The sequence below is a fragment of the Malaclemys terrapin genome, chromosome 11 (assembly GCF_027887155.1).
Source record: "Malaclemys terrapin pileata isolate rMalTer1 chromosome 11, rMalTer1.hap1, whole genome shotgun sequence".
Lineage (NCBI taxonomy): Eukaryota > Metazoa > Chordata > Testudines > Emydidae > Malaclemys > Malaclemys terrapin.
Window position 1 is genome coordinate 71,808,812 of NC_071515.1, and position 25,953 is coordinate 71,834,764.

Below are 25,953 nucleotides of genomic sequence, written 5' to 3' on the forward strand. Positions count from 1 at the left end.
GAACTGATTGGCTTATGTGGAACTTGGAAGATACCTTTGCGATGAACTTTGGGTGGAGTGAAGGGGTACCGTCTCTTTATGAAATGTAGCGTATGGTGAGTCTGCCACAAAGGCTTTTCCTTCACCTACCTTCCTGGCAAACGTAATGGCAACCAGGAAGACGGCCTTCATGGATAAATGAGACATTGAGCACATGGCGAATGGTTCAAAAGGTGGCCAGTATGAGGATTAAGGTCTCACTGTGGCGTTGGCTTCACTACTAGTGGGAAGGTCCTAGTCAGACCACTTACAAAACTGGTTGTTACTGGGTGAACAACAGAATAGCTATCTACCAGGAGTGGAACACACTGATTGCTGCTAGGTGGACCTGTAGAGAGCTACTAGAAAGACCCGAGTGAGAGTGAGGAGGTAAGTCTAAGGCAGCAGGAATACCTGTTGATCCTGATACCTGAGGTGCCCTGGTAGAGAAATGCCTCAATTTGACTAGTTAACATTTTCTGGTAGAATCTTTCCTGCTGTGATTAAGAATAGTTTGAATGGCCTCTGAACATGAAAGCTCTAGGTCTGACACCCATCCAAATACCAAAGCATGAGGTGAAGTGAGTCCAGGTTGGGATGTCTGATCCTGCCAGTCTCCTGAATTAGCACGTCTGGGAATGACTGAATGCTAACAGGTTGCTGGGTTGAAATTTGTAGCAGGGTCCTGAAACCAGAATTGTCTGGGCTAATTGGGTCAGATGAGAATGACTTGTGTTTTGTTGTGACAAATCTTCTAGAGAATCTGGGGTAATAGTGGGATTGGAGGGAAGGTGTATCTCATGTAGCCTGTCCAGGACAGGAAAAGGACATCGCGCCTGGAGTCCAGACCTTGAACTGCTCTGGTACAACGTACATTGAGCTTCTTGTTTTTCTGTGAGGTGAATAGCTCCCAAGATGGTGTTCCCCACTGAGGGGAAAATGCTGCCCGGCACTGAATGGTGTAAATCCCACTCACGATTGGTGAAAAAGTGTCTGAGCACCAGGTAGGTACGTTACAGTGATTTTGGATACACCAATTCCATAAGTTGACCACCTCTATGCACAGTGGGAGGAGCCTTGCCCGACTTGTTTATTTATATAGAAGACAGTCATGTTATGTACATTATCCGAACATTAGAGAGAGAAGGGTGGGTGAGATAACATCCTCCTCCTTCCAGTAGTATCCTCTTCTGGGGTTAGAACATTCCTCAGAAGAACTGGGTCTGAAAGTAAAGGCGATTGTGGGTCTGGGAAGAAGATGATATCCCCTTGGGGTAGTACATGTCTCAGCCTGTCCCAGATTATGAGGGGTCCCGGTTACTGGTTATGCCAGATTCTGTGCCACAATAACTTAGTTGTTGGCAGATCCTTATGGGGCCTGGCCAGTATCATTAGAGAGTCTCCTTCTTGGAGCTTTTGTCTGTCAATGGTGGATGCTGATCCTTCGCTTTGGTAGAAATCCCGGTTGGCATTGGTGTCAGTATGGGGGATGGAACTGTTGGAGCTTTGCTCCTACATGCTCTCTGCTTTCTTTTTGTGGTTGGCAGGCTTAGGTAGACCTAAGTCCTTGGGGCTTGTATGTGAAAACTCACCCAACTTGGATGGCATCAGAGAGGGAAACCTTCTCTTGGAAGCAGACTTAAAGGGGAATCAGTTTGTGTCTCTAAGAATGTTCCTTACTCTCAAGAGAAGCCAGAGGTAATGGGTCTTTGTTTCCTCTGGCCTCTGCTGCAGAGCTTGTGCTCACAGACACGCTGCTAGAGGTTTGCTGCCAGTATACAGGAGGATCTCCCGGCTTTCTCCATGAGGTATTCTCTCAGTCAGAACCCTCATCCCTCTTGGGTCTGGGGTGAGGAGGAGTGACAAATCCTGCACTTGGCAGGGATATGCGCCTCCCCAAAGCAGTAAAGGCAGCACTGGTGTCATTGCTGACTGAGAAGGAGTGAGGACAGGAGATGCAGTGTTTAAATCCTGAGATTCTAGGAAAAGTCCTTTTCCTGAAAGTGGGGACAGAGATGATCCCTGGGGAGGAGGAACTAATTAACTCTGCAGATGCTATAAAAACACTATGAAAAACTAAAACTATATACCATTATATTTACAGAGATGAAGACAATGCAGGGATAACTCCGGACACAGAGGATTCCGACTCAGCACATGCAGTGGCAAGAAGCAATTGGAGAGGCAGTCAGCCTGCACCTCCTTATATACGCTCGGTAGTGAGCACAAGGAGATCCAGAACACAGGAGTGGACCAATGGACACTAGTTGCAAGGCTTTCCAGGCTCAGTTGCATGCGGGATACACATAGGAAGCAGCACTTGGAAAAGGTTACATTTTGCTGTGTGTAGCTGAACACCATATCTGTCACTTCCTCTGACTCCAATAAAGGAGAGCTTCTATTGTGGAGTACAAATGGCTTTTGAAACAAAAAAGTCTTGTACAATATATTTATACTCATTTGGTTGATCAATCTAAGGGCTCGTCCACACAGCAACTCAGTTGCGCAGCAGACTGGAGCGCTCTAGATTTACACCCCGGCTTGCCAGGCACTGTCTTTGTATAGACAAGTGCTAAACAGAAAAATTGTGATAGGATTAGTAAGATCTGTCAGACATCTAATGTATATTTTTATTTTTCCATCCTACACAAATAGAAGAATAAATTAAACTTTATAAAAAAAAAATACCATTTTACATTTCTATAGCACCTTCCACTAGAGGATCTCAGAAGGCTTTATAAATAGGTAGGTCTCCCTCTGAATTGGGTAGTATCCCCATTTTACAGAAGGGAAAACAGAGCGGGGGGGGAGTTCGAGGATTTGTAGAAGGTCACATTGTGACCAAACAAAACCCTGCTCCCTGGCGCCAAGACCTGTGACCTAACCACACAGCTATCCCTTCCTTCACAAGGAAGTATGTTTGCTTCTACTAAAAGTCTGACTAGAGCACTTTAAGGCCCAATGAAATATGTATGGAAGGTTACAGTTCGATATCTGAAGGCATCTTTTGTTACCACTTCAAGCTGATTTACTTTAAGAAAAATCTAACCTTTTTAATTAATAAAAAGAAGAGCTTAAGACAATAGCAAGCAGCATAATTTTCAAAGATATTGTGTAAACATCCAGGAAACTAGTTAGTTACGAATTCCTGCCAAAACTAGGAAATCTTGTGTTAGAAGCATATGCTGGCGTCAACTTGCAGTCTCTTTATTCTTCTAAGAAATGAAGTGTATAGTTCTTTTTAGCTCATTTTTCATACCATTTCCTTATGTGATGAAACAATATATAATAAACACACACAAACGTGTTTTTTCATGCAATCAAATTAATACAATATCCAATCTATCAAGATTAGGCAGAGAAGCTAGTACAAGTAGCTTCTTGCAGTTTATTTCCCATTAATAGCGGATTGTATTTAACAGATGCTTCAATTGGGGTCACTTCAAGTGCACAATGTTATACAAAACTGAAAAATGACGCACTTGAACACAACCAGCTATTAGAATCACAAGATACTAACAGTTGGCTTTTGAGAGTCACACAGGCAGGTAAAATGACAAAACAGCAAATATACATATTAACGATCAAAATCTGAATATCAGCAGGATTTCTAGCCTGACTTGAAATAGCTGTGATAAAGAATCTGATTACAGAAAATTTAATAATCACTTACATGAATTTTGTCATGTCAGGGCTTTTCTATACAATTTGCAAAAACTCAAAAGATTAAAGAAGTCAAGTGGCTGTTAGCATAAGATTTAAATTTGTTCTGTGTTCCCTCAAGTTCCCTCAAGGTATCCATCTCATTGCTGGGCACCTTCCTTCTAACTTGAAAAGCAGGGGGGTATAGGAGTTATAGGTTCTCTTGATTATGGATTAATTCCAAGTTTAAAGCATCCATTTCTCTTTCCCTAGGAAGCACAGGGGGAAGGACAGATTAAATAATAAATAAATAACCCCAAGAGCCCCACTTTTATCATAGGTTGATGAGATAGTCAAATTTCCTTGTCTGTCATCAGAATGCACTAGAGTTTTATTACTAGCTAGATTCAGGGCCAGTGTTTTGGTTTATTTCTTTGTACTGGAATGTTGGTGCAACAATTGCGCACACAAAAAAAAAATCACAGTAGGATGGCAAGGTTTGTGAGGGGCTATGTTTGAGTTTTTATTCAGGGCTTGTCTCCATGTACAGCAGCGCAGCTGCATTATACCAGTGGGAGAGCTTCTCCTGTTGGGGTAGTTAATCCACCTCTGAGAGAGACAGTAGCTATGTCAACAGGATAAGCTCTCCTGTTGACATAGTGCTTTCTACACCAGGGGTTAGGTCAGAGTAACTATGTCGCTCAGGGGTGTGGATTTTTTTTTTTACCCCTGAGCAATGCAGTTACACCAGTGTACGTTTGTAGCATAGACCTGACCTCAGAGAGCAGATTCAGTATTTTTGTAGTTCTCAAGTATTTTTGTTAAGAATCAAAGGGTCCTGTATCTTATTCCAAGTTATTGGTACTTTGTTTATAGCATATATGTACACAATTCCCATTACAGATTGTTAATATTGTTATCCACAAGGCTTTTTCATTTTACACAATATAAGTATTGGTTTTCAGCTGTCTTTATTTGCTGCAGAAATACCACTTTGACCTGTAGGCAGTTATTTTTAAGCAACTATTTGAGAGAACCAAAAATAAGATTCTATTCTCTTTCCTGGCTTAGCAATCAGAGATATTGTCATTTCAAAATATCTGGTGTTAAGACTATAAATTGAAGATGTTCCATAAAAGTGAGAGAAGCTCGGGGGCGATGTTCCAATGGAAGACAAAATTCAGATCAATATCAAAATATACCACTGGCATTTTAAAAATGAGGCAAAAATACTAACTCCTGAAGCATTTAATGGATCATTTTTACCAACAAGAAAAAACGAACCGAACAACTCTCTAACAAAAACCGAACAACTCTCTTGGCTTTTTACCTAGGAGCACTGTGTCAAGGTTTCAGACCAAGAAGCCTAAATTACTAGTTCCAAACTAGAAAACAGATATTTTGTTTTCCTTCTCAGTTGGGAGTATCTAAGTGACACTACAACTTGTGCAATGCTCAGAAGAAATAATGGGTCCACACACTTTAAAGCAATGCTGACATCAGTGTTTCTTATGCACAGACTAAAAGGTTTTGCCATACAGTATGTTGCTATACAAGACAAAATTATCTATGTTAAATAGGAATATTTTGGGATTTGCAGTCACTCTCAGATGATTTACACCAGTTCAGATGCTTGTGTTTCAGATAGAGATCGCTCATCTTAGTCGTCCATCTGCTCATTGAGAGGAAGACTTGGTGGGCCACTTTTGTTCATGAACGTTAGCCAACAACTTAGACCCAAATATTCCCATTCCTTCTTTCCACCCGAACCCAACCCACAATTAATCCACTGGGTCAAACATGCTTTACATTTCTTTAGTGCTTCTTCGGCCTCTAATTAATTCTTTATCCCATTTTGGAATCTGCTTGGCTTTTTCTTGGTCCTTAGCATACAAAGAACAGTCTCTAAAAGCCAAGTTTTGCCACTCTTTTTAGGTGAGCTCTTAGTGCCATGTAGGCATCCAAGCAACTAGGTCTATGCTCCTTTGCAGTTTCTGGGGACTGGACAGAAAGTGGGCAGGGCAACTTTCCATTCTACAATGGAAAACAGATATCATCCTTGGGGTGATTTCTGGAAAGGTTCTTAAGAACAAACTTCATCTTTATGAAAATCATATAAAGCTCTCTCTCTAATAGCACCTTTAGCTCTTCAAGCCTTCTGGCCAATCATTTTGTGATGAAAAACAAATTCTGTAATAAAAAGATGCAACATAATCCTTTTCCTAGGCTCAGCTGGAAGGGGCGCAAGAGAATTAAACACCAAGATCAAAGTCCCAAGCAGGAACAAGGGCAGAAGACGGTGTTGCCTTCAGGGGCTCAGATTTCTATGGCTTTCAGAAACCTCAGTTTCCGATTAGGTTTTGAATTTACCTTTTCTCTGAATTCTGTGACTTTGGTTTAGTTGGTACAGTTAGCCCAGCCTGAAAAAATTCCAGGATACCAGGACCACAGGGTCTACCTTTGCCTTATCACACCAGAGAGAGAAGGCTCTTCAAGTACGCCTGTGAAACTAATTATTGCCTAGACTATAATATAGCTGGTATCTTTGTCTGCCAGACCTCGTCTTCAGGCTCATGCACACAACTGTCAGGCTGTAAGGGTAAATCCTACCGTTTTGCCATTAATACTGTTGATAACAGCTGAACTAGACTGTCCATGGACATGTTCAATAATCATGGCCTCCTCTTTGATGTGATCTTCTGGGCTTGCACAGCACATCCCAGGGTGGGAACCCAAGCAAGTTCACAGATCTATGGTATGGTATGGGTGCCCTCATCTCAACTCTGCACTCCAGGGGTGGAGTGTTACTTTGGCTGGATGCTTGGACCATGAGTGATTCAGGGATGATGGACACTAGCTGAAACAAAATGGCCTATAAACAGGTCTTTAGATCAAGGCAGTGAGACTTTTCAGAGGAAAATGAGGTGTCAGAATGAAGATTAACAGTGTCATTACTGTGGCATATACACTGTCAACGAAGAAAGAACAGGAGTACTTGTGGCACCTTAGAGACTAACAAACTTATTAGAGCATAATAAATAGTTAGTCTCCTGTTCTTTTTGCGGATACAGACTAACACGGCTGCTACTCTGAAACCTGTCAACGAAGAGTATCTGTTAATAGGATAGGCAGATATAGTAGAAAGAGGGCCTACACACACCCAGCTGGAATGCTCTCTAAGTCATACATGAATTATATACAGGAAGAATCTAGCTAATTCCCCCCAGCCTGTTTGCCAGAAGCTGGGAATGGGCAACAGAGAATGGATCACTTGATGATTACCTGTTCTGTTCATTCCCGCCGGGGCACCTGGCATTGGCCACTATCAGAAGACAGGATACTGGGCTAGATGGACCATTGGTCTGACCCAGGATGGCTGTTCTATGTTCTTGCACTGCTCAAGACATTCTCTTGAACAATGCAAGCTCATTAATTACCGTATATACTCATTCATAAGCCGAATATTTTTGGTGACGCATCAAACTGCGGGGGCTGGCTTATAAACGGGTCTACACCAAAATTTGCTGATTTTAAACTCTACAGAATCATTGAATTGAATATCTAATACATTGTCATTTTGTTTACCTGGAGCGTCTGCAGGCATAGAGCCCCTCAGCTATCAGTGTCCGCGGTTGGCCGTTCCCAGCCCGTGGCATGCCACTTCCCACGGCTCCCATTGGCTGGGAATGGCCAACCGCAGACACTGGGAGCTGAGGGGCTCCACGCCTGTGAACGCTCCAGGTAAACAAAACGTCCAGGCCCGCTAGCGGCTTACCCTAACGGGCCAGGAGCCAAAGTTTGCCAACCCCTGAAATATAGGGTCGGCTTATGAAAGGGTCATACAGTTTGATATTTTTACCTAACCATCTTGGGGGGGTCGGCTTATAAATGAACGGGCTAATGAACAAGTATATACGTAGTTTGCCACTTAGTCAAAGAATCGTGACCATGCACCCAGCCTATGTAATCTGAGCAGATTCCCCAAGCACTTTAGACAAACTCACGGTAAGGATAAAGCATTAAAATAAGTTTATTAACTACAGAAAGAGATTTTAAGAGATTATAAGTGTTAGGCACAGAGGTCAAAGTTGGTTACATAAGAAATAAAAATCAAATTGCAATCTCAACCCTAAATGTATCCGACTGAGTAAGATTTCAATCAATCAGTTTCTCTCAACCCACTGAATGTTCCGGGCAGTTTACAGTTAATACACAGGCTGAAAGTTCTTCTCAGCCGGGGACCAAGCTCCCTAGTTCAAAGTTTTTGTCTTCCAACTGATCTTCCAGGTGTTGAGATGGGGAGGAGAGAGGACAAGTGGTGAGGTCACTGTCCTCTTTTATACTTTCTTCCAGCTGCTAGAAAGACCCTTGCTGTGTCACAGGGCTTAGTCTGCCTTCATTCTGTACGTGCCCTCTGAGGAGTCTCCCAGTGGCCCTCTCAGAGAGTTGGATTCTCCTTAATTGGCCATCAACACCTGTCTAGCCAATCTTTATGTAAATCTGTTTTGTCAGTGTTAGTTGCTCCTTTGTTGCCACTGAATGGCTGGGCGTTTCCCACTTATCACATATTTCAGTAACAAATATACAGTAATACTTCATAACATCACATACGATTCAACAGGAATTAATATTCAATAGATCAAGACTTTTTAAATACCACCTCTCACGGCATACATTGTTCAAAACATATCACAATCATATCACCGTGGTGAATATATTTTGAGGTACAGAGTATCAATGTGTATGTACATTTTGCAGGTCCATGGATCAGAGGAACTTGCTTGAATTCACTGTTTGTTAATGGACTTGCAAGCAAGCGAGGGCAAGAAAACAGGCAGATAGACTAAGAGGGATGCATAGGGCGTCAGTGACTTGAACACTGAAGGATAAGAGGAGCTGATTGTTCGAAAAGGGAGATCCAGGTACCAAAAACAAGAGACAGTGGATAGGGAGGAGTTAGGAGGGCTACTGTGGGTGCATGGAGGTGAGAGAGTTAGAGTCTGAAGGAGTGTTGTTCAAAGGAGGAATGGAAAAAAATGCTTGAAAGTGGCATGAGGAGTCCTTCCTGGGAAGGATGCTATGGCTGACCTCTTGCCTTGGATGGACTCCTCAAGAGAAGCCCCTTCTTCAGAATTTACAGCACTACAGTTTGTGGAAAAAGTGCCAGGCCCCACTGCATCTGAATGTGCCTACCCCAGCCTGGGAGCCAGCTCGGCACCTCTTGACAAGGCCACTGGCACTTCATGCAAGCTGTTACAATGTCTGCATGCACAGACATGTGCAAAGACTACTAGGCCTGTTTTGCTTTCCTTTGGGCAGCATGCCTTTGGGATACAACTGACATCAGAGATGGTTACACCTCTTTTGTAGTGTGCGTATGTGGGGAATGGGGAAGAGAGTGGCCAACAGAGACTGAGCACTAAGCCATCTGCTGGCTGTGAAAAGATTGCCCAAGTATCTGAACTAGTACAGAAGACAAAAGAGAAACATTTTCAAGCTACTTGGCAGGGGAAAATGGAGAATTACACAAACCAAAATTAAAGAATTGTGAAGAGTTGCTTACTGTCCTAATATAGAAACTGAAGTTAAATAGGGAAAATGGGTTGGCTCAGATACAAGATTTCTGATGTCTTACACTCACTGCTCCTGATTTGCATAAACAAACAGAACATTAAGTTTACCTTTCATTCCTTTACCCATTACTGAGCTTCAAACAAACAAACATTCCATAATCATGTTATCAAACCTACTCAGATCTATGTAAATACATGCAAAATATCAAAAAGCAGCATGAGGAATTGAATCTCCCCCATCCAACTACTGTGCTTACCTTAACTCTGCTGTTGCTGTAAAGGATTCGTATTCGGTTATTGAGAAGACAAGGAGAAACCCCTCCCCACTACGGAAGTAGTTGTCTCGAATAGCTGCATAATCCTCCTGTCCCGCTGTATCCAGAATGTCTATCTGGAATTCATCCCCATCCAGAACTACTTTCTTTCTATAACTGTCAGCCTTCGTAGGTTCATAGTCTTCTACAAACTGAGGAACATAAGAAGGGGGGGAAAGAATAAAATCTACAGTGCCCCTGACTTTTCCAGATATGGCACTCCTCCCTTTGGATATTTGCTTCAGCGCATTCCTCTCCACTTTTAATGGCCATTATAAGCTGTATATATACACTCCTGAAGGGTCTTTTTATTTTAATCATTGTCAACTATTTAATGCCAGTTTTATGGCTTTAGTATTTTTAACTATGAAAGAGAGTCTGCATGCCAACAGAATGTAGCCAACTGAATGTAGCCATTGCTACAGGGTAACTGGTAAACTATGAGTTTATTCCAGAATGAGCTAAGGGCTAGATGCTCAGCCAGTGTAAATTGATGTAGCTCAAGAAGTTCTGACCTTCTCTCTCAGATGTAGACCTTGGTACGGTTATAGTCTTTGTCACCTCACAGTTAGAATGCTGAAGTGCCCTCTTCATGGAGATACACCTTAAATCAATTCAGAAGCTGAAGCAGGTGCAGAACACAGCAGCTCAACTATTAAGTGATGCATCTTGTTATGAGTACGTACATCAGTGCTCTGTAATCTGCACTAAATGGTGAATGAATTCTAGGTGGGGTTTACGGTATTGGTTCCGATCTACAAAAACATAAGCGACTCAGATAGGCAGTGCCAGGCAACCATACTGTTCCAGGCACATCTTTGTACCAACTGTGGTCTGAGGTGCTCCAGCCGGGATCACTACACATAGAGAAAGAGAAAGAGTTGCCACCAGAATGTTTACTATGAGAGCAGCTTGATTCTGGAACTTACTCCCCTAACTTGGTACAAAATAGTCCACATCTGTTGATCGTTAGGACAGACTCCCAGGACCATCCATTGATATACCTCTTGGGTTTTTTTAGTGGGGTGTATTTTAGTGTGTGTTTTCTTCTTGTAATGACTTATCACAAAGAGTTGTCAGAATGCCTAGAGTAGGGGTATAGGCTATTTAAAACAGAACTATAGATTGCATTTTTCACATATTCACTGGAGTTGTGATCTTGCCTTTTAACTGATGTACATGACTTCCCTGAGTACACCTTGCAAAATTAGCTACAGAACAAACTGATTTACAAGACATCCATCTGCAACCTGAAAGCAGGCCTGAGCTCAGTATATTAGTACTAAAGAACTAGCATAAAGGGAGCCTGCAATCTTCTTTGTATTGTTTCTTCATCAACATCTGCCTCAAAAATAGGTAAGAAGAAGAACGCTTACTTCTACTTGAATCCTAACTTGTCTCAAAAAACCTCACAGTTTAACTGCACCAACACCACTTGAGACAGTGTGGTGGACTGAAATGGATGAAAATGGACTGAAATATCCTTCATTCCCTATTCAACGCACTCTTTGTACTTTGTCTTTAAAACTTACGGACACTGCATTTAATCCCTGGATAGACAGCATCAGACTCTCTCGATATGCCAAACATCTTTAGAAGAATTTTACTCATTGCACAAGGAAAATCCAACAGAACGACTGTCAATTATTCATGGAGCTTAACAAGCAATTTGTGCTAACTCTTCTTACCTCATCATACATGAACTGAAGTGTAAGTGCTGATTTGCCCACACCTCCACTGCCAACCATGATTACTTTGTGCAGGGCCATAGAACTCTGGTTCTTGTTCTTGTTGGCAGCCATCGTCTTGGTTATCTACAGTTGTCAAGTGCCAACAGCTGCAGGAAAAAAAGATAGAAGTAGTCACATAAATGAAGTATACAATCTTTTGTAAGTCTGTGCATGGAATATAACAGCATCCTTGGTGTTACAGAGACAAAAACATTGCTAAACACCTCTAGCAATCAAAAAAAAAAAGTTATCACATTGGAAGAGTCTGAACATGGTATGGCTGAACCAGTTTGCATGTTTTCTTGCCACACTACATTTCATTTAGGATAACCCATTGCCATTTATTGTAAGCATACTTTTTAACTGTTAGTGCTGTCAGAAATAGGAACCAGTAGGAGCCTGTTGACAAATAGACTCAGTCTGAAAAGAACAACTTTCAAGAGGTGTGATTAAGTCTCAATTCAGAAGAGTTTAATAAAAAAGAAAAAGAAAAAAAAAACCACTTATCTTCTGGACAAGGACTACACATGAGAAATTTTCTGTGGAGAGGAGACTTCTGCCTCCTCCCCTTCCACCTAAAAGGTAGAAGAATGGTCAAGATTATGCTTATAATAAACTATAAAGATACTATTATGACATTATTAACACCTTCCTAAAGTATTTCTTCTCAATGTTTTGCTCTTTAAAACTTATAATCTGACAGTAGTGCTATGTCTTAGATCTCCCTAAAAATAATGGGATTACTTTTGCTGTTATTGTCTACAGACAAATTAAAAGCAGCCAAAGATCAATAGCAAATCTTGGCAGACAAGACAGAAACATACATTTAACTGAACATCTCTATTAGTTATGACATAATACTATTTGTTTTATGTAGTTCTGCCTTCTCTTTTTGACAATCTCTTTGCTTGTTTGATGTTGCAAGTCTAGTTCTTCATTCCCAGGTCTCTCTTGTAAACAACAAGGAGGAAGTGCTAATCACAATTTGCATTCCTTTTCTAAAGTGACTGGCTAAAATAAACCCATAACAAACCTCCATACTTGAACATGGAAAAAGTTACCCCCAGACACAAAACTAGAAGCAAAGTAAGTACTGTGTGTAGTGCAAACTGGCTGTTTAAGACTTTCACTTGTGACAGATTTCAATTAATCCTATTCTATCACAGACTAGCCGGAGGAAGGGAAGAAACTAAGCCCCACTATCTCCTGACTCAGAAGTCACCAGGTTACCATGGGGCAAAGGTGGGGGCAGGGAGGGAGAGAAGAGATAAGGTTTATTGGCTCCATTTTCTTAAACAGGATGTAACCAACATCATCAGCTTCATGAAAATGCAGGGATCTGATGGTAGGCCCAATGATAGTGTGCAGATACAACTCAGAGAAAATCCTAGATATTTTTAGCATGGCTGTCAGCCTGTGGAGGTAAGCATCTCGTAAGTCGGCTGACAGAATCACAGTTCTGATAGACTCCACTTTGAACCATTTGGGAGACAGGGACATGCTGATTTAGAGTCCAGGATGAATAAGTTGCTCACAAACTAGGAACCACCAGGTTAATGGAATAAATATTTATATGGTCCAAAAGACATATACAGTGCAATACAGATATACAAGGACAACAGGGTCCTTATCATGAGGACTTTAAAATTAAGGGCTTGATCCTTGAAGTCAACGAAATCACTCACTTGAGTAGTGGCTGCAGGGCCAGGCCCTAAGTGAAAAGACATAAGCAATGGCATACAATGGAAGAAGGGAAGGAGAAAAAGGATATTGACAGAGAAGGGAGATTTCAATGGAAAGTGGCTACATCAGCCTCATTTTGGTGGAGCTAACTTCATTCCAAGATGTTTGGAAACACCGCTTTTGCAAGAAATAGGACAAATCTCCAACCAGATAAAAGTTACTGACCAAACAATTTCAGAATGGCATATCCAAGACTGTAGAAAAATGAGTTCCAAGAAGACCAGCATGCAGCAAAATAGCATGTAACGGTACAGATTATCAAACTTTATGTTAATGCAATAGGAAATCGGGGTGCTCAGGACTTAGTCACCTTTTTACCCCCTTGCCTCCAACGAAAGGAAGATCTGCTTGTGTTCCACTTGATGTCAGCTCCCTGACACCACCAGTGCATTTGCTACCCAAACAATCTCCTCTGTGCTCTGCCAGCCCTTACTTTGACTTGCAGGACAGTAGGTGTACCCCAATCCCCGAGCTGCCTTGAAGCATTCCCCTGCAGTGTCAAGACTCTCAGAAATTACAAGGTAAGCTTCCCCCAGTGCACACACCAGCTTGTCTGAGTCAACTGACGATTAGCGCCAATATAACATCACAGCACTGAGATATATCTCCAGTGAAAACAATCATAAGATTATCATCAAAAGCTAAGATTTAAGAGATCAGGAATAAGGATGATGATAGGAACAAATTCTTACATGTAAAACAAAAAAGTATAAAGTGCTTCCCAGAATCTAAACTTTAACATGCTAAAACCTTTGTGTAAAGTAGTTTCTCACCTAAAGCAGTCACCCAGAGTCTCCATCCAACAAAGCTGGGATTCTTCTTACTGCATTCATGAAAGTGCTGTCCCTTTTGCTTCCCCGGTGAAGCACAGAGAGGCGTTCTTTTGCCTCATTGTATCCCCAGAATTAGTTATTTTGTCCCTAGGGTCAAGATGAGCCATGTGGTTTATTTCCTGGGGTGCTGACCAGTGTTCCCTCTAATTTCCCCCCTACACGTGTAATGAATTTTGTTATGTGCACCAATATGGAGGTGATGTGTGACACATCACCTCCATATTGGGACACATACTAAAATTCATGTGGTGGGGGTGGGGCTGAGGGGTTCGGAGTGTCAGGGGGGCCTCAGGGCTGGGGCAGAGGGTTGGGGTGCAGGGGGTGAGGGCTCAGGCTGGGGGTGCAGGCTCTGGGGTGGGGCAAGGGATGAGGGGTTTGGGGTGCAGGAAGGTGCTTAGACGGGGAGAGAGGACTCATCCCACCTCTCTCTCCCTGCAGCAGCACCTGGGCTGGGGGGGGGGGGCACGGAGGGGGAAAGAGGTGCCTCTCCCCACCGCGGCAGCTCTGGGGCTGGGGCCCTGGGAGAGGTGCCCCTTCCCCTGGCCAGTCTGGGCTGGTAGAGGGCACCCTGGCCCTGACAGGCCCAGGCCGTGGCTGGGTTCAGGCTGCCCCTTCCCTGGCAGGTCCTGGCCGGGCGGGTTCCCTGAGTGTCTGCGTGGCACTAAACAGGGTGCTGCACGGGGAAATTAGGTGCTGACTTCATATCCTCATGCTGATGTCATATGCAAATAGGCTTACAATCCTTATTTTACATGTGAACCAAGGCAGACAGGTGAATATGCATCCTTTACCTGGTCAAAACCTCCTTGTCAACTCTGCTTTGATTCAGACTTTAAAACATCTCTCTCTCTATATATATATATACACATACATACACACACACACACAGCGCTCTTTAAATGTTATCCGTACATACATCTCGCAATGATTATGAGGATCAGTATGACAAGCTTTTATTAGAGCTCTCACTTGGCCCTCTTTGGATAACTACTATGAAAGAAATTTATTGGGTGTAGTGAGTTTGTCACCTGTCAGGAGTCACTGTTACAGAACAGTGAACCCTTTGCCAGTTGGCACTGAGGAGTTCTTAGAAATGTGAAGAAAATCTCTTGCACATCACATTTGTATGGCTGTGTAGGGGAAAGGATTTATCTTATGCAGTATAGAGTGGCTTGTTTAGATGTTTTTACATATGCCTATATTAGATATGAGGAAGAAAGAGGCTAGCTGTACCATGTGTGAGAGAAAACAGGAAAGAGTGGGCAGTAAACAATGGCCCTTATTTGAAAGTGTTTCAACAGAAGTAGTCTTAAAGAATTCGCTTTTGCCTAATTACAGGAGTTAATTAGGCTTTCGATAAATACTGGATACTAGAAAGGAAGGTGGCTTTTATAAAAAAGCCTTCTTTTTAATCAGAGTTTTAACATACAATCACTAACGTGAGAGACTGCGAAATGCCAGTGTGCCGCTGCTATTTCTGCAGTAAGGTACCACACATTATGTCCTTATAGAGATATAAATGTTTTTAAGTTGCTCAGCACTAGAGAAGAGTCCTCCTCTGCACAAAACTAAAAATACAACCCTGCTTAAGTATTAAATGACAATTTAATACTCACTCATGTGAGAGAAGGGTTCATTAAAATGTTTGCTCAATTAACTTGGCAATTTATGCTAAGAAAAGTGTCAAATAAGTTTTTGGATTTCACACAGTCTCTCATCATATCTGCTGCATACTCCAAAATCCAGTACATGCAGCTCCAAGTCAGGGCAGCGTGAGCCAAGAAGACGCATCATATTAAAGCTTCATAGAGTTCTACAACTAAATCCCTCCTGTTCCTGGCTGCCCATATCAAGCAAGGGGGGAGGATGGGGGGGGGGGGGAGAAGGATAGCTCAATGGTTTGAGCATTGGCCTGCTAAACCCAGGGTTGTGAGTTCAATCCTTGAGAGGGCCACTTAGGGATCTGGGGCAAAATCAGTACTTGGTCCTGCTAGTGAAGGCAGGAGGCTGGACTCAATGACCTTTCAAGGTCCCTTCCAGTTCTAGGAGATCGGATATCTCCATTAATTAAAAATTAATTAAAATTAATTAAGTCACACAAGCTTTTAAGAACTGGATTCCTACTCTGTGCATGGAATTTCTACAGCTGTGCAGCTACAGCCAGGGCCGGCGCAACCCATTAGGTGACCTAGGCGGTCGCCTAGGGCGCTAACATTTGGGGGGCGGCGACCGGATCTTCGGCCGCCCCGGTCATCGTCGGTATTTCGGGGACGGGATCTTCCGCCGCCTAGGGCGGCAAAAAAGCTGGCGGCGCTCCCGGCTACAGTTGGATGATTACAAGTGGCCAGTAAGATGAGTAACTGGTTATTTACAATCAAAATCAACGTATTTATTGCCATAGACATTTGCACACTGCATACATCTGCCCACACAATTATGTGCATGTTACTTAAGAAAGCCAATTATTGGAAGCCAGTGTATGTATGGCTCTTTATACCCAAATATGAATACTGGGCCCTTGCCCACAGGGCTTAGGCCACCAAAAAAATATACAAAAGTGGGAATACTGCTCTTTCTGCAGAAAACTGTACTCCCAAAGAAGGCAGCAAATGTCATTTGCTTTGCAGTTTCCTCTTTTTTAATGCAATACATCATTTTGTTCCACCCTCAATAACTCTCCATTCCAAACGGCAGATTAATGTTGAAAGGCTTAGCAGAATTCAAAATGCCACAGACACAGTGACAGCACATGTGCAGTGTCAGTTAAAACAAGACTGCATAACACACTGCAAGTTGTGCAACAGGGAGCCATCTTTTAGTGGATAGGAGACAGAATGGTTTTCTCCTCACCCCTCTTTAATTTGTCTGGGGCAATTTGTTTTGTTTCAAAATCTCCACCCACTTTATCATTTGGTTGAAGTGTAGGGGAATGTCAGCAGCCTCCCTCATGAGAAACATTTGTACTTACAGACAAGATCTTCGGATTGTTGTCTTTAAAACTTGTTTGACTCTAGATTAAGGCCATAAGAATTAGAAAAAGCAGATTTTGAACTCCTTTCAAAAAGAAAATTAAACCTCCAATTCTCTGTTTTAATAGGAAACATTTGCTATGGAATTAGGTTCACTAATCTTGTTTTTGTAGCACCTAGAGTAGACAGCTTAAAGAGACCTTTGCCTGAAGCAGTCTAACACATCGTCCACCCTGCACGGTTATCACAAAGTCTAGCATTAACCTCTTGTGCTATTAGTGCAATTTCTCCCCAATACTGTTAAGTTTCTAATCTAATAGCATATAAACAGGTTTTGCTTTGATAAAGAGTAAAAACAAACATACTAGAAGCATTTATTACAGTAACAGGGTTTCTGAGTTACTTACACTCCAAGATGACAAAACCTTAGAAAAAAGATAAATGAAGTCATAGGAACTAAATCAGATACAGGGTACAAATGCAAGAGCCATTTCACAAAACAATATATAAATGAGTGAAAAGCAGTGTTCTCTAAAACAGACACATTATTCTGAAATGCAATTAAATCAACCTCCCCTGGAAGAGAGGGAAATCAACACAGCATCCTCGGAAAGCACTTGCGTTGGTCCTGAACCTTGCAGTTTAAGTCATCTGCCAAGAAATTTGCCTTGCTAACAGGGTGAAGAATGGTATTAAGGGCACGGTTCTGAATGAATATTCCCACAAACCATCTCCTAGTGAGAACAAATCCCGCCACCCCTTGCTGGGTTGGATAGTACCTACCAGCCATGTTTTCCCATAAGCAAATGATGGTTCCGTTAGTGACAGGTGAGTAGAGGACTAGTCTTATGGGTATATCTGTCCTTTGATTTGGGGACAGCTAACTAAGTATATTGTGAAGTTTGGACCACTAAATAAGTGAGTCTCTGATAGACCCAAAGGTACTTAAGAGAAACTTAAGTTCACTGCAAGTACATTTCAGGTTGATCTCAGTTTACCTTTAACCCAATGCTCTGAAACACAGCAAATGACATGTAGAGCTTAAATTGCACACAAAGAGGAAACCTCTTTGAATAACCAATTGTTAGGTAGCGAAAGACTAACCATCTGTGAGCGGAAGTGAATAGGCAGGTAGAATTTTTTCTGTGATGATCTGAAGCTTTTCATTTGAAAACTCTGATTAAATTACAGTAGGTGGCACAAACAAGACTTTGTCCAGGAAAAGGACCCTAAGGGGCCTCTCCCACTTGCTTCCCTGCTCTGAAAATAAAAGAGCTGTTCAAACAAAAGACCATCAAAGGGGGTGCTAGTCCATAGGGGACATTATAGTCTCACATGAAACTTCTCACAGCTATACTTCTGGCTAATTGGTGCGATGAATGCAGCGGTGTCGATTTAGCAAGTCCGGTGAAGACAAGCTAAGTTGATGGCAGAACACTCTCCCATCAAAGTCTGTACTCCACCTCCCTGAGAGGTGGAAGGTAAGTTGGCGGGAAAGCATCTCCCGTCGACATAGCGCAGTGTAGACACTGCTGTAAATCGACATAAGTTACATTGAACTCAGTTACGTAACTTTCGTAACTGAACTGGCGTAACTTAGGTCAACTTACAGCGTTAGTGTAGAGCAGCCCATAGTGCTTGCTGCACAAGATCTACTGGATTCCATTACTGGTCTTCCAAAAATTCTTGCCAGATCACTTTTTTAAAAAGTAAGTTAAACCAACTGGGCAATCAATGGGAGGTTAATATTCCAAGACTGCTTGCAGAGTTTCCTAACTAAACCCAACCCTAAGGAGTAAAATAAAAAAAGAAACTACAAATCACAGAACAACTGTGACATTTGCAAACCATCCCTTTGCTCATAAATTACACCCCTTTCTGCTACCCTTTGTCTTGTCTATTTGGATTGTAAACTCTTTGGGATAAGGACTGTCTATTACTCATCTTTGTACAGAGCCTAGCACAACAGGGCTCCATTCTAAGATGCCCCCTAAGAACTACTGTAATATAAACAGCAGAAAGAAAAAACGAGGGCAGTTATGAGAGTAAGGCCTTTTTCAACAGTTGTTGGAACACCAGATCCGCAGACTAGAGAACAAGTCTCGCCACCCTTTCTCCAAAATGATTAAATGGCTTCAGAGTGGCTCTTCGATTGTGAGGCACCGCATTCAGTTCAGCTCCTACTGTATAGATCTGCAGAGACCATTTTGTGAGAGCCTACATTTTGAGCCACATTTTAACATGCAGCATCCCTTTTAGTTTATCTTTACTGAAAGATTCATGTACGGTTCCATAAACATTAAAAACCTTCCCGAAATACAAAAGCTTCTCTTTTCACCAGCAGTGTTCACAATACAACTGCAAATTATTTTCTTCCCAAATACTTAGCAGAAAATAAGATGAGTACAAAAAAAGGATACCGCAAGCATCAACAACTGTTACAGTAACTGCCCTATGTTTTACTGGATAAGGAATTTACACCACAGACCATTTAAAACACTTTTATAGCCTCACTAAACTAAAGCTTAGCTTTTGTTCATTTTAACTTTTCTTTTGTGACTCAAAAGTCCATACATTCATGTAAATACACCCAGATAGTTTGGACAAGAAAAAAAAAAAAAAAACCTTAGAATTTTACAAGTAGAACAAAAACTTGGGTACAGCTCTAAAATTCTACTTTTAGCCTCTGAATGCAGTGGGAGAAACTGTCAAGATTAATCTTGTTCTTGTATTCTTGCTGTGCAACTGATACCCTTGAATGTTTCTTTTTGTTGCTACCCTGCCACTGAAAGCAGCTATTCTATGGTTGTTTTTTTTTTTTTTTTTTTTTTAAATGGGAATCTGGAATTGCATGGCCAATGACGGAAGGATTTAACAAAGCACTTCTGTTCAAATACCTGCATCTCCTATTTGAAGATACAATGTTTAACCCATTAGCTCCAAGAATAAAGATTTCATGACATCAAAAGCAAGTGCAGCAAGAAATCCTCACTTTCCACTACTGTAATGTTTCAGTGATCAGACGTCTGCAGCAATTATAACACTTAGGCCCTGTCTACACAGGCAAGTTTCTGTGCAGTAAAGCAGCTTTCTGTGCTGTAACTCCTGAGGTGTACACACTGCCAAGCCACTTAGTGCGCAGAAACTGTGCAGTTGTAGTGCTTAAAAAAAATAAAATCCCACCCCAACGAGAGGCATACAGCTTTCTGCGCCGGGGTTACACTGCTGTGGTGCCGGTGTAGACACCGTGGTTGATTACAGTGCTGTGACTGGCCTCCGTGAGGTGCCCCATAATGCCTGTTCTCGCCTCTCTGGTCATTGGTGTGAACTCTACTGCCCTGCCCTCAGGTGACCAACCGTCATCCCCACCCCTTCCTGTTTGTGCGGTGATGTGCGCAGTGATCTCAGCGCATCTTTCCAGGTGGCCATGCCTGCTCCGTGCACAGGCGATCCCCCGCTTGGAACAATGCTGAGTTGCTGGATCTCATCAGCATTTGGGGAGAGGAGGCTGTCCAGTCCCAGCTGCGCTCCAGCTGTAGGAACGATGATACCTACGGACAGATTTCACGATGCATGACAGAAAGGGGCCATGACCTGGACACATTGCAGTGCAGGGTCAAAATGAAGGAGCTGTGGAACGCCTACCACAAGGCGCAGGAGGCAAACCGCTGTTCTGGTGCTGCGCCCACGAGCTGTCGGTTCTACAAGGAGCTGGACGTGATACTCGGTGGCAACCCCACCTCCACTGCGAAGACCACTGTGGATATTTTGGTGGCTCGCATGCCAGTCGAAAGTGGACCGCGCCAGGAGGAGGAAATCTTGGATGAGGATGTGGAGGAAAGAGGGACCCAGAGGCAGAGGATGACTCAGAGGTCAGAGATGCATGCAGCCAGGAGCTCTTTTCTACCCCGGAGGAGGCTAGCCAGTCACAGCTGTCGAATGTTGGCGAAGCGCAAACAGGAGAGAAGGCCTCTGGTAAGTGGATTTGATTTTGGGAATCACTGAAGCGAGTTGTTGGGGGAAGGAGGGTTGCAGAAAGCAGGCTTGTCTCCCACCGCAGGCCTCGTCTGAGTGGCGGAACAGGCTGTTGATTGACTCCCTCACTTCACGGGAATCTCCCTCAGAGATCTCCAGGAAACTCTTGTAGATACTGGGTAATCTGCTGCCGCAGGTTCTTCAGCAGAGCTGCTTTGTTTCTTGCCCCATTAATGGTAACTTTCCCATGCCACTGTGCCGTCCCGGGGTGTGTGTGAAACCATTGCTGCACACAGGCGAGCCGTATAGGGGGAAGGGCGGAAGCCGTAGTCTTGGAGAAGACTCTCCCTTGATTCCTTCCTCACCCTCAGCAGCAAGATATCTTCCAAAATGATCACATCTTGTGGAAAGTGTGGGAACAGGAATGATTATCAGGCCCCCCCATAGTGCTGGCTCTCCCCAAGAGCCACGTACCCAGTGTACAGCAGGGTCCGGGAAGAGTGATTTCCTCTGCCCCTGTGGCTACTCACCATTTTGGGGGTCTTGTGGCTCATGTGTGCTTGCCTTGGGTCAGCCAGTTACTGACAGGTGCGTGAGTACTGGCTGTGTTTTAAAATCATTGAATCAGTGCTCTCTGTGTTGCAAATAATACTGCTTCTGTAAAATGTCGTGTTTAAACTTCACAGAGATGACTTTGGGAGCCCAGCCTCCCTCTTTGTTATCGGTGGCTGAACGGCTGTGCAGATTAGAAAGCGGCCAAGAAGAACTAAGGAGGACTTTCTGTGTGATGTTATGATGCACTCTGCTGCCAAGAAACAGGAATTGAAGGAGTGGCGGGACAGTGAGAAGAGGGACCAAAAGGAGAATGCGGCATGCCAGAATGAAGCCATGGAGCGGCTCTTAAAGGTTGTGGAGTGCCAAGCAGACATGCTCGAGGCAATACTAGCTCTTCAAACCGAGCAGCTACCAACACGCTCTTATCAACCTCCTGACTTCAGTCTATATGCGTGGCATTCCACTCCTCCCCCCTCACAGTCCAGTGCTGCCGACTCCCACTACCCACTGCACTCAACACCCATCCCTCTCCAGTTTGGCTCTGCTGAAGTATAGTACCTGCTGCATTGTACTCTGAAGGAGAAGGTTGGATATGATCCCTGGACATACACAAATCTTGAGCCACCCCAGGACCCCACCTCCTCCTGGGACCTTCCTGCTCAGTGCTTATGGGGTTTTTTGTTTGACTCTCTCCTCTGGTTGTTGTTTTAAATAAAAGAATTGTGTTGCTTTGAAAGCAATCTTTATTCTATTAATTGAAAGCAAACAGAGCCCTGCAAAGCAACAGACAGTTCTGTTAAACCTTCATATTGCATCATCTGCACCAATCACAATCACCTCCTAGCATTACAAGCACTGCACTCCTGAGCAGAGCAACAAATATTACTGGTTTTCAGCTTCAAATTGCTGCCTCAAGACATCCCTGATCCTTATGGCCTCACGCTGCGCCTCTCTAATAGCCCTAGTCTCTGGCTGTTCAAACTCAGCCTCCAGGCGCTTAGTCTCTGTGGTCCAGCCCTGAGTGAAGCTTTCACCCTTCCCTTCACAAATATTATGGAGCGTACAGCACGCGGCTATAAGCATAAGAATATTGTCATCGGCCAGGTCCAGCTTCCCATAGAGGCAGCGCCAGCAGGCTTTTAAACAGCCAAATGCACACTCCACAGTCATTCTGCACTTGCTCAGCCTGTTGTTGAACAGCTTCTTGCTGCTGTCCAGTTGCCCCATGTATGGCTTCATAAGCCATGTCATTAAGGGGTATGTGGGGTCTTCCAGGATCACAATGGGGATTTCAACTTCCCCTATGGTGGTCTTCTGGTCCGGGAAGAAAGTCCCTGCTTGCAGCTTTCTGAACAGGCCATGTATGTGTCATGCACCTTTCTGGACCAGCCTGCGTTAATGTCTGTGAAACGCCCACAGTGATCCACAAGCGCCTAGAGAACCATTGAGAAATACCCCTTGCGATTAATGAACTCTGTGGCGAGGTGGTCTGGTGTCAGAATTGGAATATGTATGCCATCTATCGCCCCTCCGCAGTTAGGGAAGCTCATTTGTGCAAAGCCATCTACAATGTCACGCACGTTGCCCAGAGCCACGGTCTTTCGGAGCAGAATGCGATTAATGGCCCTGCCGACTTCCATCATGAGTCCAACGGTAGACTTTCCCACTCCGAACTGGTTAGTGACCATTTGATAGCAGTCTGGAGTAGCCAGCTTCCACAGTGCATTCGCTACATACTTCTCCAGTGACAAGGCAGCTCTCATTCTTGTGTCCTTTCACCGCAGGGCTGGGACGAGCTCACCACACAGTCCTATGAATGTGGCTTTCCTCATCTGAAAGTTCTGCAGCCACTACTTGTCATCCCAGACGTGCATCACGATGTGATCCCACCACTCAGTGCTTGTTTCCCAAGCCCAAAAGCGGCATTCCACTGTGGTCAGCACCTCCATGAATGCCCCAAGCAATCTCATGTCGTAGCTACTACGCGTGGCGATATCAATGTCACACTCCTCTTGCCTTTGTAGTTTAAGGAATAACTCCACTGCCACTCGTGACGTGTTGGTCAGAGCAAGCAGCATACTGGTCAACAGTTCGGGATCCATTCCTGCAGCCCAAAAAGGCAGGGCGCGCAGTACACAAACCATTGAAAGATCACACCAAATGCGGACGGAAACACAGGGATTGCCGGGATGCGAAGCAATGCATCACGGGGCACTGGGACCGGACCCAGGATGCCCCGCGACCCCCTCCGCCTTCCCACAACTCTTAGGGGCAGAGGAGAAAGAGGTGCTCTGTGGGATAGCTGCCCAGATTGCACCGCTCCGAATACTGCAAGTGCCCCAAGTGTGAACACGCTACTGCGCAGGCAGCTGACAGTGTGAACACACAACAGCGGTTTCCCTTCAACACTCTCCGAGCGGCGCAGTAACTCTGCCAGTGTAGACATGCCCTTAGTTACATTAGAGTAATCGGACTGTGTAGTACCTCCAGTTGGTGGGTCATTCACAGGTTAAGTATGCCAAAAGCTGTAACTCAATACACACTCTTAATGAGAGACACGCAAGTCTTGACTTTGCATGAAGCACAAGGCCAAAGCTGAAATGCCTCTACCATACAAGATTTATCTATATGCCCTGCAATCACAATGTACAGTGCATTCTAAAGCAGTTTTAGAACATGCTTGAAGAAGTTAACTTTACATGTTGGGCAGATATCTTTTGTACTGTGAGACATTGTTTATAGCAGAAGGATAGAACATACAAACTGTCAGAAAGCTAAATCCTAAACTATATGCATTAATCAACTTAGTTCATTTAAGCAGGTACTGGTTCAGGAGGAAGAATGACTTTAAAAAGGCCACCATTAAAGGAAAGTATCAGCACAGCCCAAGTTAAAGTATTCAATCTCTCTTTTTTCTTTTTTAAGAGAGAAAACAAAAGCTAGAGTACATTAATACTTTAAAAATATTTTATATAAGTTTATGATCTTATCACTATTTTGGTCTCACTGCGATCACATGGGATTATCTCTGTTCTATCTTGCTGTCCTGCAGACTGCATTTTATAGATATCTGTTTTTTAATTTATCCACATACACCTCTACCCCGATATAATGCGACCCGATATAACACAAATTCGGCTATAATGCGGTAAAGCAGTGCTCCAGGGGGACGGGGCTGCACACTCTGGTGGATCAAAGCAAGTTTGATATAACGCGGTTTCACCTATAACGCAGTAAGATTATTTTTGGCTCCCGAGGACAGCATTATTTCGAGGTAGAGGTGTATATTCCATCAGTGATTTGGAATCTTAAGCAGATATACAGAAATTCAGTACACCTTTAAGGGTGAACTCAATCTCCTGTGTCAGACCCTAGAACTAACATCTTTGTAAGACAGTCAACAAAATGAATTCTGTTGTCTGACAGTTGGATGACATCCAGTTTCTCTTTCCATAATATTACTGATACTAAATCAGCTGGGAATCCTTCAGAGACAGCCTCTGTCAAAAGACTCCCCACTAACACCAATATATGTCCTGCTCAATGGCAAATATGCAAGTTAAGCCAATTATCCTGAGGGCCCTTGTCCCCACACCTATATTTTTACAACAGTATATAGTAGGAGATCGTAAGTTCTGTTGCTTTTTATAGCCATGTAACAACTGTGACAGTCCCAGATGACTCATGGATTCCAAGAAGCCGCTTTCCTTATATCTTATTCTATATCAGATTGTTATATTGGCATATTGACTTATGAAGATTCAGTCATCTAGTCTTTCCAGAAAGAGCTTCATTACATGGATACAACAGATAATCTTAGTTAGCCAACATGGATCCCCAAATTTGGGTCATGAAAGAAAACCTCCTGTAAGTACAGGTATTAAAATGCTGGGATATGTAGGTAACATCTACCCTTGACAGACTGAAAGTAAATTTTCTTTATCTAGGCAAGAAATTTACAACACAGTTAATGAATTGACTACACTGTTTTACTTTTTACCCAGCAGTACTCTTGAATTTTACTGGAACTATTTAAATCCAGTTGCTTAACATTCCATGATTGCACCCAAAAATAGATCAGTTAATTATTTTACACTTTCTGCATTAAACTGGAGCATTAAAAAGCACACAATATATATTCAATCTGTGCATTTCCCCACCCTGAATGCAAGCCAGATTTCTTTAGAAATCATGTGCTGAAATACAGATGACTGAATCGTTCTCTAAGCAGGAGTGCCATTAAAATTCAACAAAATATAGAACTGATAACAGCAGGCATTTACTTATGGAAACAGATTCATAAGAAATCAAAACATTAGAAAATCTCCCATTCCCTCTGTTATAATAGTTAATCATCTAAGACATCAAAAAGTAGATGGGACTTTAAGTTATGAGCAGCAGTTTCAGAGTATAATCTTGAAAGTAAATTACAACAACAGCCTATGAAAACTACAGTCATACAAAGTATCCAAAAGAGATTTGATACAGGTCTGAAGGAGGGTTCCATATTTAAGCATCAATTGAGACTTCGTTAACATAGTCACCAGAGGTATTTTTAGGATCTGTTTGTCATCTCACATGGTCTTTAATATGAGCAATTC

The 25,953-nt window shown here is 43.0% G+C and overlaps 1 protein-coding gene across 4 annotated transcripts in view; it reads right to left on the reverse strand.

Moving 5' to 3' along the window:
* The window catches only part of RALB (RAS like proto-oncogene B), an 80,374-nt gene that overhangs the window by 10,054 nt on the left and 44,367 nt on the right, over window positions 1-25,953 (reverse strand). For all 4 annotated transcript variants that reach the window (XM_054043298.1, XM_054043300.1, XM_054043297.1 and 1 more), the window contains 2 exons: window positions 11,236-11,384; window positions 9,491-9,699 (listed from right to left, as the gene is read on the reverse strand). In XM_054043298.1, coding sequence (XP_053899273.1) covers window positions 9,491-9,699; window positions 11,236-11,349 — 323 coding nt within the window. In that variant the 5' untranslated portion in view covers window positions 11,350-11,384. The remainder of the gene's footprint in view (window positions 1-9,490; window positions 9,700-11,235; window positions 11,385-25,953) is intronic.